The sequence below is a fragment of the Diadema antillarum genome, unplaced genomic scaffold, assembly GCF_040938485.1.
Source record: "Diadema antillarum isolate AM-2024a unplaced genomic scaffold, OU_Dant_1.0 seq00000731_RagTag, whole genome shotgun sequence".
Lineage (NCBI taxonomy): Eukaryota > Metazoa > Echinodermata > Echinoidea > Diadematoida > Diadematidae > Diadema > Diadema antillarum.
Window position 1 is genome coordinate 616,174 of NW_027271632.1, and position 14,503 is coordinate 630,676.

The 14,503-nt window shown below is 38.3% G+C and overlaps 1 protein-coding gene across 1 annotated transcript in view; it reads right to left on the minus strand.

The window, feature by feature from the left end:
• LOC139738232 (uncharacterized) overlaps window positions 1-14,503 on the minus strand; it is a 36,431-nt gene that overhangs the window by 21,330 nt on the left and 598 nt on the right. Inside the window, exons 2-4 of the mRNA XM_071648888.1 lie at window positions 13,187-13,297; window positions 10,776-10,838; window positions 5,601-5,694 (exon numbers count right to left, since the gene is read on the minus strand). Of these exons, the coding sequence (XP_071504989.1) occupies window positions 5,601-5,694; window positions 10,776-10,838; window positions 13,187-13,297 (268 nt within the window). The remainder of the gene's footprint in view (window positions 1-5,600; window positions 5,695-10,775; window positions 10,839-13,186; window positions 13,298-14,503) is intronic.

Here is a 14,503-nt window from a genome sequence, read left to right on the forward strand (position 1 = left end):
GCCATACATGAAACTGACTGTTAAGTCCAGATCTATGAAATCTCCTTTTCTTCGCTCATTTTTCCACTAATAAATAATACGTTCCCTAGATATATGGCACCTCCAGCAGGTGGTAGCTCTGAATTGCATTTGCCACTTTTGATTTATAATATTTAAAATATCATATTTTCTTCCAAGCACTACTTGTACAAGTACAAGACAAGGAAAATACTAGAAATATCACTGAAGGTGATTAATACCCCCGCCCCGTGACGACAGTCTTACCCAAGGAATGATCTTTCCTTGATCTTCTGCCATTTAAATGCCGTTACCATGGCAACGCAGCTTCCGACACGTCCGAAAAATATGTCTTGCACATCTTCCCACCAAGACCAATGTGTGTGCCACATTTCATGAGCTTCAGTCGAATACAGAGGAAGTAGTTCAATCTGCAAGATCTTTCCTTGATCTTCTGCCATTTATATGCCGTTACCATGGCAACGCAGCTTCCGACACGTCCGAAAAATATGTCTTCCACATCTTCCCACCAAGATCAAGGTGTGTGCCACATTTCATAAGCTTTGGTCAAAAAACTGAGGAAGTAGTTAAATCCGCAAGATCTTTCCTTGATCTTCTGCCATTAATATGCCGTTACCATGGCAACGTACTTTCGGGTACTGTCAAAAAATGCGTCTTGCACATCTACAACCAAAGGCACACATCTGTACCAAGTTTCATGGAAATTGGGCAAAAACTGAGGAAGTAGTTTGCAACACAAAATTTTCCATCATTTTGGCTCATAATATGTGAGCTGTTACCATGGCAACATACTTTTTGTCACTGTCAAGAAATGTGTCATGCTGACCTATATCCTAAGACAAACATTCAATATGAATTCCATGAGAATTGGAAGAACACTGATGAAGCAGTTTTGCCATGAAGCATTTTGCCCTATATTTTACCAATAACATGCCGTTACCATGGCAACGCACTTTTTGCCACTGCGGAAATATGTGTCTTGCACATTAACATATTCAGATGAACATCAGGGTTCTCGCCAGGAATTTCTTCACGCTTGTCGGCATTTATGCGCGCTGTTCTGGGGGTGGGTACGGGAGGGGGGTTCCCCCTCCCGCGCGAAGCGCGAAAGCCTTCGCTAATGCTCAATACAACACAGATAAATCGCCGCTAAAATGCCACTAAATGCGACATTTTCACGGAGATGTAATGAACGTTGTGAGGGGCATATTCTCACAGAAACAATGCAGAAACTCCATACCTTTTGTTAGCGGCAGTTCCTAAATAATAAATGAAAGAGAAGTAGGTGCCGATGGTGAAGGTTCCGATTTCTTTTAGGCCTTTCCTGTTTCACTGTTGCAATAATTAGCCGTCTCTGCATCGCAACAACGCGCGCCGTGTTGCTTTCTCGCCGTCTGCTCGACCACGTGGTAGGCTTACCGCATGCAGATGCGCGAGAAGCGATCGAGAACTTTCGGGACATCGTTTGCACTTTCATTTCTGGGTATACTGCGGTAGTTTGGCCGTGACATCAAAGAGATATCATACAAAAATGTAATGATGGTCATTATTCCGAAGGTTTGTTGAATCATAAAATGAAACGATTCATTACTGAGTACTTCAAAGGTTTGTAATCGAAAACAACAACACCACCAAAGGTCGGTACTACAGATGAATGTTCAAAATAAAACTGATTTCGTTCGAAGATTAACAAGCATTTTTTCTTTATAATTTTCCGATCAACGAACCTTCAGAAAGGAATCTATCATCTATCATCGTTACTGTTTCGGAATAACAAACCTTCAGAATAAGAAAACACCGTTTTGGGGCCGTTGTATTCCGAAATAATACTGGCAGAACATTCGAAATAACAAAATTGATTTCGTTTGGATATAAACGAATATTTTCTCCTTTATCATTTTTCTATTAACGATCATTCAAAATGTAGAGTATTATTTTGCCATTATTCTTTCGGAGTAACGAACCCTCAGGGTAAGAAAACTGTAACCGTTTTCATTTCTTCTTTATCGTTTTCCGATTAACGATCGTTCAGAATAAAGAATCTTAAGTATTTTATCGTTATTCTTTCGCAGTAACGAACCTTCAGAGTAAAAGAAAACTGTAACCGTTTTGGGGCCGTCGTTTTTTTCTGGAATTTCACTGACATAAACGTTCGAAATGATAAAACTGATTTCGTTGTGAAATGAACGGACATTTTTTTTAATCATTTTTGGATTAACGAACCTTCAGAATAAGGAATCTAGCATTATTTTATCATTAATCTGTCGGAGTGACGAACCCTCAGAGTAAGAAAACTGCAACCGTTTTTGGGCAGTAATTGTTTTATTCCAAATTTCACTGGCAAAACGTTCGAAATGACGGACTGATTTCGTTTTGAAATTTACGGACATATTTCTTTATTCAATCTTCGGTTAACGAACCTTCAGAATAAAGAATCTACAATTTATTATTTTATCATTACTACTTTTGTTGGAATAACAGACCCTTAGAGTACGAAAACACGCTTTTTTGTGCCGTCGTTTTATTCCGAAATTTCACTGACAGAAACGTTCGAAATAACAAAACTGATTTCGTTGTGAAATGAACGGACATTTTTTCTTAATCATTTTTGGATTAACGAACCTTCAGAATAAAGAATCTAGCATCATTTTATCATTAATCTGTCGGAGTAACGAAAAAAAATGAACCTTGGTGGTGATAACTGATGCTGGTGTAGAGAAAAACAAAGACAGCTCGCCCGAAAGATGCTTCCTTCTTTCAGTTTATTTTCTCCCCAGTCATTCCTATCGTTCTCCCATGAACCCCTGCCATGCACGGACGATGAACAAAACAAAATGTTACCGATGCTGCAATAAAAAAAAAAAAAAAAGAAACACATCCTCGACGCAAATTGTCTACACTTTTCAAGTTTAACAAATTGATGTTCGTAATGAAGAATGAAAAAAAAAAAGCACGACCACAAGCAGTGGGGAAACTTGATATCATGGCTTGTGGAAATTTCCATGAAATTTCCACGAAAGCCAGGTGTCAGATAGAGGAATGCCGCGCGTACTGCCACCTTGCTTCAGTGGTCGTAAACAGCGTGTACATAGCATGTAAACCAACTGGGAACATTGATGAATGATCATCATTTATTTTCTGCCCATGAAGGCCCCCTAACCCACCTTTTAACAAACCAAGCCAGAAGCACGTGGAGCATTACGTACGTTGAACTTGAAAGACCATCATGACAGAATTACTACACTGTATATAAATTTCGGCCCGGAAAAGGAAAATGGAATATTCACGAATGATGTTTACAAATCCATGGAAATTGAAAAGAATAAAATAGAACGCATGGCTTTTTAGATTAAAAAAAAAAGAAGAAACACTGAAACTACCAAAACCAAAATAACAATTTGCATTTGCTTACTCCATCATACGTTCTTTTTTCTTTTTTCTTTTTTTTAAACGAAAGATCGAGTTAATTTTCTCTCTGCGGCAATGCTTTGAACGCATCTAATTTTGCGTCATTGCCGATGGCCAGCTTCCTAAAGAATTGATACGAATCCTTTCAAATATACGAAACAAAGTCTAAAAATCCAGGATCCTGGCGGTGAATTCCGTTGGTATTATAAATCCTGCTCACTATCAAAATTTAATCATCTGTTCCTTGCGCCATTTTACCAACCAACTGTTCCTGAAAATTTCATCCTAATCAGTTCCCAAATTTTGATTTATTTTGCGAATAGAGAGACAGACAGGCAGACAAACTTACAAACATACCAAAGTAGCCAAAAAAAAATACAACCTTTGGCGGAGGGGGGCATGCATTTGATATCGTTTGTTTTTGCGTAACCCGACAACAAGCGTGACAACAAGCGAGCACGTGTCAGCCTTCCTCGGCCTCCTTCGGCCTCCGACCCTCTCTTTCCGTCCTCTCTCTCCCTCTCACAATACACTGTACCGTTGTACATGCAGGCGGCTGTCTGGCCGGCTGGGTGCAACTAGGGAGGTGAACCTCCTTTGTGCATGTGTGTGTGGATCCCAAATCAGAGCGCATGTAAGTGAGCAAGTGTGTGATGTGGTGTGTATCAGCTAGCACGTCGCTCTGTTGAGCCCATGTGGTTGAGCCGCGTTGTTGTGATCGGTGCGGTGATTGCGTGGATAACTTTTTGCGCTTGTATTTGTAAACTGCTGCTCCTTTCAACATCTAGCTTCTTTTCTAGCCAGATAATAAAGACTGAAAAAGGCGAGAAATTGGTCCGAACTTAGCTCGTCAAGCAAGTCACCCTTGTCGGCAAGTTCACGCGTGGTGTTACCCTTGTCGGCAAGTTTTACCCTTGTCGGCAATTGTTTCTTCAAACCGCACGCTTGTCGGCACCGACAAGGGTGATATACGCTGGCGAGATCCCTGCATCTGTACCTAATTTCATAAAAATTGATCAAAAACTGTGGGAGGAGTTCGCGACGCAAGATTTGTACCCATTTTTGCCCATAATATGCCGTTACCATGGCAACGTACTTTTGGGTACTGTCAACAAATATGTCTTGCACATCTACAACCCAAGGCACACATCTGTGCCAAGTTTTATGGGAATCGGTTGAAAACTGAGGAAGTAGTTCGCGACGCAAGATTTGCAACGGACCGACTGCCCGACCGCCCGACCGACCGCCCGACCGCCCGACCGACCGCCCGACCGCCCGACCGACCGCCCGACCGTCCGCTGATTCCTATATACCCCCTTCAAACTTCGTTTGGCGGGGGTATAACAATGAGCAGTAAAGAACTACCGCTACTTGAGGTCCTTTTTAAGTGTACAATGTAGGCAATGCATAATTCATATTGGAGGTAGCATTCACTGATAAACAATGACATTAATCTTGTGGGTAATGATTCGGGCCCTGTTGCATAAAAAGATGCAATCAAACTAAGTCAGAAAACCAAACATAAGTCCGGTATCAGCCAATCAGAATTGAGTATTCACAGAATTACGTTTGATTTTCAGACATAAATTTGATCTCAACTTTTATGCAACAGGACCCTGACTTTACAAAATGTTCCAAAATATTTCATCACGGTCTTCAAGCATTTCACAGAGCTGATACTCATGGTTGAGGGTCTGTTTTGATGTATTCTGTATTCAGTGTAAACTTGGAATGTACTTTATTGCATTGGCATTGAATTGAAATTTGTGAAAGAAACTTCAATACCATGGATCTACAGTACCATCATTGCACTAAATTTCAATTTTTGCACAGATATCACAATAATTGAAGACCTTCAGTAAGGAAGAAACGCAATAGTTCTATACTTTACACTGGTATACATGTTTGCATACATAATATCAATTCCTTACAATTTTGATAACAAGGATAACAAGGCAAACCAATGAAAAGTATGGCCTACCGTAGACAAGAAAACAGCCAAAAATTTACTTAGTGGGGGAAAAGGAGTCCAATCCATTGCCAGTCCCCTCAATATGCTTTGCCTTTAAACCTGTGGGTACTTGCACACGCAATACAGTGCATACGCTTTCGCACCAAACATCACACCCTGCACTCTGCTTGGGAAGGAAATGTCATCTTGCATCATGACTTACCAACAGTGTACAAGCTAGCATCTGTGAGCTTCATGATAGTTCCTTCTTCATACAAGCCATTTTCTGTCTGTTTAGCCTCTACCACAGAGCCCACCTACAGGGGGAAAACAATGTCAAGAGATGTTACAGGAAAAAAAAAAATCTTCTCAAAACATGAAAAGGAATGACAAATGATGTGTCATTAACTACAGGTGATGTTCCTTCTTGAGTCACAGCACATGACAAGTGCATTTTGGCTGCATCCACAGAAGCGACTGTTTGTATATTTGTGGTACTTTATACAATATTTCGCTAAACAAAGTGCAAGTTAAATCACACTTTTTACAGAACTTTCTCTACTTTTATAGTACAAATTCGCAGAAGTCTATACACTCCAAAAATTATCTGCCAAGCATTTGCAATGCACAAACACACAGACATTACACCACTCGATGTATCTTACTCCATGTTCGTATGTTTTCCAGTTGTTAATGAGAATCAAAGACGACCCAGCACAAAACAGGGCAGATTGATGGCAACAGCTGCAGTGAACAGATATCTACAGCAGTATCATTCACGTTTCACTACCACGTGTCCTTTGAGTAACCCATCTCCCTAGAAAATACATCATTTGTCTTGACTTTGTCTCCAATTGCTAGAACATTGCACTTTCACACAAACTGAGGCATGTGCCTGCAGTGTGCACTGAGAATGAAGGTGAAAGTCTACAAAGCTCTCATCTTATCTAAAAGACCTGTTAACGTGAAAGAGACATTATGCCAAAGAAATACAATTAGCAGAAAGTTCAAAGACAGGTTGATGCATGTTGGATGTGACAGTCAAGGTTAAATGTGAATAGGGCTTGAGATTTAGAGGATCTAACATCACAGTAGTCTTCAGGCTTTTGAAAGGTGCAATATTACAGTTTATGTAATGCATCCATTGTTATTTGAGGGGAGGACCCAAGTTGAGAGTTAGTCTTTATGGTTGATTACACCAAGCCCCATGATAGTCATGGTCACTCAGGCCTGTAAAAGTCAACATGAAATTCTAAAATGAATGTGTGACTTCAAGTTTAGACCCATTTTTTCCCATAAGAAATGAACTACTATTCAGGATGCTACAACTGTACAAACCTGTACTTGCATGACTGCTCAAGGCAACCCAAACTCCTGTTTGAGCAAGTAAAGTAAATGGGCACTTGCCTGTTAGATGCATGTGCCCTTGCCCAAATGCCCTTTCTCAAAGTTTCAGGTACGGTATATAGGACAAATTTCTTTGGTTATGCACTTTTAATGCACATTTTTTCCCCCTCTTTGGCCAGACAGGGCTATTTGGCAACCATGTTACACTAAAATGTTGAATGTTCCCATTTTTTTCATACAGCTTAAAGGGAAACAAATCAAATTTACAATTTAGAACCAATTTACAGCACTTGGCGAGTAATAAATATCAAATCAGTTCCGCTCATTTCTTAATGACAAGTTTCTCGAAGTATACAAATGGTTTGGAATAAAACTAAATAGTTGAGGTTTATTAGCCAGTTGCTGCAAACTCAGTTTATATTCAATTAAGTGAGCCAAGAGTGTTGTCTGAATGGCAATGCTTTCCATTTAGTAGCATTTGGGAAAGGGTGGGTGGCTTGAGAAGATTAGCTCATTATCTAGCAGAAATGAATCATGTTACGATTACCTCGTGACATTTAATTCCTGCATCAAGAAGTACAGAAATATGACATTTTTCATCAATTGGGGCCAACAGAGATCTTCACCACCCACCAGTACTAAAAATGTAAAATAACTTGAACTGTTGTCCACATCTCATTATCAAAAGAAAAAGAAAAAGAAAAAGGAGGAGAAACAGTTTCCATGCCCTCGGGGCATGGATTTTTTGTTTGTTTGTTTGTTTTTTGTTCTCACTAGCCCGAATGTTTATTTGAGGAAGTGCTCTGTGCATTAAACCTATTCATTTTACTTGGTAAACAGTAAGATTTACTTGCCCTGGGCAAGCAGGCATATAGGTTTGTAGCACCCTGGCACTACTGTCCCTAGCTATTAATTTCTAATGCGGTTTGGTTGAAATTGGATAGCTTTGGATATTTCCTTGAATGAATCCAAATTAGTTGCTACTCCTTGCCCCAAGAAGCAAACCTGAATATTAACTTTTATGCGGTATTTGGCTTGCCCACTTGGGACAACAAATATGCAACAGACTGCAATAACAATAGGACATATATCTATTCATGTCCCATTTGTACCTGTCAAATAGAGGCTCGCCATTTTAACAGGTTAGAAATTTGCTGTGACTCCGATAAAACAGATTTATCTTTGCATCCCTAATCAAGAGCATGTCATAGTTACATTTGCGTAGGTGACTCCAATTTCTTAAAGAACAACTTCACCTTAAATATAATTATATGAATGTGGATTGAGAGAATGCAGCAATATTAGTAGAACACATCAGTGAAAGTTTAAGGAAAATCAGGCAATCCATTCCAAAGTTATTAATTTTTGAAGTTTCAGTGCCGGCAATGCTGGATAAGAAGAGAAATTCAGCTTGTGATGTCACATGCGCAGAATGATACAAAGAAAATATAAACAAAATTCAACATAATATTTTCACTTTTCGTGCATGAGAATAGAGCACTTGCACTTGACTTGCCTTTTTCAGAAGGCAAGAGGAATAATATTAACATACATGTACATCAGTAACAAGTCGAGGTAATGTGCAATTGCCTTTTTCAGAAGGCAAGAGGAATAATATTAACATATACATTGTATGTACATCAGTAACAAGTCGAGGTAATGTGTACTTTTTTTTTCAATCAATGACATTTTGTGGAATTCTCTTTAATTTTCATTATATTGTTCTACGCATATGACATCAGGCACTGTAGTAATCTTCTCATCCAGCAGTGACTGCGCAGAAACTTTAAATAGTCATGTCTTTTGAATAGATTGTCAAATTTTCTTCAAACTTTCACTGATGTATTCTACTGATATTGATGCATATTAAATGAACATGTCCTTTCAGTGATTTAAATGAACATGTCCTTTCAGTGATTCTGGGGAAGGAGAGTTGTTTAAGCATAGCATGGTATAGCAATTAAGTACAAATTTTGTTGGCACTAAAATTTGGGGGAGTGGTTTTAGTCAAATAACAGAGAAATGAAATCAGTTTGTCTATTGATTCTTTCAAAGGGAAATTCCTCTTCTCATTCTATAGTATTCAAACACATTTTCATACATTCTGAAGACAGCAGTTAATTGCAATATTCTGATGTAGACACAGAACAGTGCTATTTATGAACCATGGTTTAAGAGCATCTGTTTTCTAGTGAAAAGAAAGTCTTAGTCCATTTCATAATGGTTCTTTAAATCAATAGTGCATTCTACCTTGCCATAATGGAGGTAAGATTTATAATCTATGCTCCGATGTTTTGATTCTATCAAATAATTATTATAACAATTGATCCACAGGCATACTTGATGTATGATGCAAAGTTGTAATTGTTTACTATTGTACATGTATGGGGTGTCATATTGTGTTGCAACACAGAAACTTCAGACAACAGGCTTTTCAGATCCCAGTCCAACATTTTTTTTTCTCTTTTTCTTTCTACTCATATTGCTATTTGCATGTCTTTTTGTATGCCAAATGAATCATAACAGTTCTCCCACTACTTCTGTTTTTACCACTACTACTAGTACTACTACCACTACTACTGCTCCTCCTACTACTACGTACTATGACTATTAGTATTACTACAAAGTATTACAATTACTTCACTACAGCTACAAAGAACACTGATAATTTCTATCATCAAGAAATGAAGATTAAAAAAAAAAACACTGAAGGAGACCAAAACCCATGTGCACATTTTAGTTGGACAAACTCCCATTACTATGGCTGGAAAACTGCCAGTTTCACTTTCCATATGCAAGTCATTTAATTGCTTCTTTCGCGACTTATGCGATGCCTCTTATCTACATCTTACACTCAGTGAAAAATGACACCTGTTGCATGGTATAATCAATGTTTGCTGTGCTCCCAAACAAATCTGCAAAACTAATCACATCACACGTGCAAAATGTCTGCCCTCTAAGATATGATAAAATATGTGAATTTGGGGTAATGCGATATCTCTGGCCTGTGAGGCACAAAAGGATGCACTAAACTCTATGAAAGTGTGCTTTGAGACCTACAATGGAAGACTTAAAAAACAACAACAAAATTTTCCTACTTTCTACGCAAAGAAGATACACGACAGAACTTAAATAACCTCTAAATGCAGCCATGGACATAGTGATACATTTATAACAAAAGTTGTAACACAATGTAGGCGTGTATTCAGGAAAATACAAATATGTAGGCCTATTACACATTTGTATGTACTCTATCAGACAGCAAATCACATTTGATGGTAAATTGGGATATCTAGTGTATTTGCACTTCCAAGGTAAAACAAAGTTTTCTCCCATTCTGCACTACACTTTTGTATGGGAAGAAAGAAGAAAAAAATATGTCATGTTTCACAATTGCACGGCTTCATGGTTGGTCCACAGCATGAAAATGTACATCTATTGTTCAACACTAACTATTTTCTCTGGTGGCCCATTTGAGTCAGCAAAATCTTTGAAACTTAAATTTTGGTGGTCTGAAAAAAGAAATGCAAAGGCCTGCAATAAAAGGAACCATAACAAACCACTTTTAATTTTCATTGCCTGATTGGGCCACCAAAGGATAATCTTTTGGAAATCTGGTGGCCCCACAGCCATTCTAGTGGTCCAGGCCACCACTAATGTCAAGCCCTGTCATCGTAGAATACATACAATGCTACACTGTGCCTGTAAAAAGTGCAAACGAATCACCTCTCCATATGTACATGACCCTCTTTGACTTCAATGTATTCTGCTGTCAAGATTAATGATCGAACCCTTTTGACATACTCTTTTTAATATACTGAACATTAAGCATATATAAACTTGAATGGTGATCAAATACTAATCATAGCTTTCACCATATCCACAGCATTGAAACAAAAATGATTTCCATAAAGATTATCTAAACTTGACAAACCACCCCCTCCCACACAAAAGAAAAGAAAAACACAAACACACACAAAAGCAAAAGCAAAAAACAAACAAACAAACAAACAAAACAAAACATAGCAGACAGCTGTGGGTAAATTCTTACCTTGAGTGTCCCTTTTATAAACTCATCATTCACAACACTATTTGTTCCACTCTTGAAGTTGATCTGCAAGAAAAGAGTATGAGTACTGTATATTAATGACTCTGGATGTAAAATATCAGCTCTCATTGTTCATGGTACATGTCACTTGAGTAAACTGCACATGCATGAAGCAAACTTCAAATCACCTACAAAATCAGAGATATGATTCAACTTTACTTGGATGGAAGACACTTGTTACCTAATCCACACATACAACTACTGGATACTTAATTTTTACAGAAACTAATATTTCACCCTTTTTTCAAACAAAAACAAGGGCAAATATTACTGCATATTATGCTGTGAAAATTAACTTATTTGAAGGCTTTCTTGGATTCCCCCTTTATATCCACCTAATTAGGATTAATGCAAGACAAGCTATCTTAAATAAAAATCATCACAACTACGAACAAAATTATATGAGAGTTCCAACTATATTGTGCATGAAGCACAACTTAACAATAACATGTCATCCTAAGGCAAGGACTGTCTCAAAAGATATTACATAAAGGGCATAGAAAATCATTAGCTTGTGGTATGATATCAACCAAAAATATTATTATTACTATAATTCAAAGTTATCACTGCCATGTGACTACAGTACACACAATGCGTAGTATTCCTCACTTGCTGTGTTTTCAATTTGGCGCAACTTTATTCACACTGCATTCACAGAGGAATTAACTTCCTCTGTAAGGTGGCATGTACAAACATGTCCTAGCTATCACCTGAACAGATAACTGTTTTTGTTATCTTTCCCTTCTTCTTTTTCACTTGGGATAATTCTAATATGTGACATTTGATGTACAAGGCAAAAGAGAACCCTAGGAACATCACTGGTGGGTGAGTACGGCAGCTGCTTTAAGCTACGCATAAGACTCTGTGTTATTTGATGCTTTTGCCTCTTCAGACAACTCTTGCTTTTGTTTCACTGACTGTCATTTATGCCACAGACTCTTGAATAACATGATTTTTCTGTCAATAGTGCAGACATCTACCTTTGCCCAGAGCATTAAAGAATTAACCTCAACTCTTGTCTTAGAGAGTTAAAGGACAAGTCCACCTTCATATACATGTGGATTGAGTGAATGAAGCAATATTTCTGGAACACATCAGTGAAAGTTTGGGGAAAGTCGGACAATCAGTTCAAAAGTTAGGAATTTTATAAAGCATCTGCACAGTCACTGCTGGATGAGAAGACTAGTAGAGTGTATGATGTCACATGCATACAAGGATATAAGGAAAATATATAGAGAATTTCACAAAATTTTACTCTTTGAAAAAGGTGCATATTTCCTCGACTCATCACTGACGTATGTTAAGGGCAATGTAATTCCCCCTTGCTTTCTGAATGAGGGAAGTCACTTTTATCATACGAGAAAAGTGAAAATATTTTGAATTTTCCTTACACTTTCTTTATATCGTTGTACTCATGTGACATCACAAGCCATAGTAGTCTTCTCATCCAGCAGTGACTAAGCAGAAACTTCGAAAATTCATAACTTTTAAACGGATTGTCCCATTTTCCTCAAACTCTTGCTGATGTCTTCTATTAATATTACTCCCTTCACTCAATCCACAGGTCTATGAAGGTGAACTTGTCCTTTAACCTTCAACCATTACCAAAATGCCCTTGAAAGAAATAATTTCTACACTAAAATAGGCTCATTGTTCTTGTTGAAGACCACACAAAATGCCTGCCTTGTAGAAGAAGTCTTCAAACCCTCAAAGAATTCTCACACAAACATGAAAGAAATTCACAAAACATATCATTCTCTTGCCCAACAGGGAGGCTAAATCAACAAGCACCACCTTTACATGCTAATTTGATAACAAATGCTGGCAATGGGGGAAGTACAATGTATGTTGCAAGGGGAAAACATAGTGATGAGCTACATTGCTTCCATAAGTGGTCAAGAATGATGTCATCTCGTGTTGTACGCTGTTATCTATCAATAAAGACTGATGGACCACTTTCTCCTTGTGTGAAAGTGATGTATCTAACAAATCATCTATTTTCTCTTTTATTTTCATTCCCCTTGCCTCTGTACAGATTGTTGTTATTGATCAATGCTCTTGAAGCTTCATACTATTGTATGGGGTAATGTGTAAGATTACTCAATATTACTCTGATCATGTATCAATATCTTCATCGTAGGATGTGACAGTGTGTTTGCCAATTAAGGGCCACAAACCCAAATTTCTGATGATTGCTATACCTTGCTGCTTATTAAGAATGCCATTTAAGGGTCACTTCCTTTGGACTCATATCAAAGAGGGAATTGATAGTCAACTCCAGTGCTAAATGGAGTCTCCATAACTAAAAGGCTTTTAAAAATGAGATGAAAGAGCCACACAAAAGGTTCACATACCTTGCATTTGACCAACTTCTTAACGACTTTGACCTTAGCCTCACAGAATGCTCCTCGGTACTTAGCACTAACAGCAGTGCCAACAGTCAGAAATGGTGGACCTTCTCCAGCCTACAAAATGTGAAGAGAACAAAAACACTTATCCGTTGACATAATCAAAATGCCTGAATTTTTGTTTGGGCAAAATAATTACTTCATACATAATGTAGATTCTGCCACAGCAACAGAGAAGTAGGCGCTAATGTACATGTACCTTCATATCCATGTTGATATGTCATAATCACCACATCCACAGAGACTCCAACCCCAAGCATCTTCTGATCTGGAGATTCTCCCGCCTGAAACTCCTAGCAAACGGGAGACTCCAAGTTGATGTGCGGGAAGTTCCTTACGGCCGGGGTCCAAGCCATAGGGTTCTAAATGCTCTCTCGTGCTATCTAAGGCTTATTTTTCAACATGCGATGGCAATAAATAAGAAATCCTTTCCTACGGGAGACACAAAGCCAGGGCGGGAGAAATTAAATCTCAAGTGGGATAACGGGAGATTTTGCAAAAATGGGCTTTCAGCGGGAGATCTCCCATCGAAAGCGGGAAAGTTGGAGTCTCTGCATCCAAATTGCACCAAAATCACCACAAAATACTCAATACTAGTTTATTTCCAGTCACTCACATAAATTTGAGCTAAATCAGTCATGGGGAAGCATCGATATCAATGTTGATTTCTACGCTCGCTCTTCGCAAGCTTCCAATTCGCGATTGCGACGTATTGATGCTGCCTGCACAATCTGAAAGCAATAATGTTAGCCATCAAATATTGTCGAATGAAATACAGTAAATGGAAGCCAGAAGCTAAAAATCAATGCACTTTATGATTATGCCAAGTTGAATAAAGCTGAATGGGAAATGCCCAAGAACACATTGACATGTACACAAACAGAAAGAGGCACATGCATGTACACACACATTTCAACTGACTTTCTTCGATTCGCCAAAATTCACACACCCATTGATTTTTAGCTTCCGGTTACTACAGCAAATTTGAAAGACACATCACGTAAATATTAAAACAGCTAACTTCAGTTTCACTCAGATTATGCGAGCAGCGTATGCCACGATCGCGGAGAGTTTTCAGAGCGATGACATCAATTCAAAAGGACGACATCTGAAAACTGGGGGTTTCACTCTAGATCTACAATGGCATCTACCTTCTAATCTTTTCATACTAATATTAGCATACTACAATCATGACAATCTACTATCTTTGATAGTCACATCACACAGAATTTTATTGCCCTTGAGTCTTGACAGTGTCCTCTT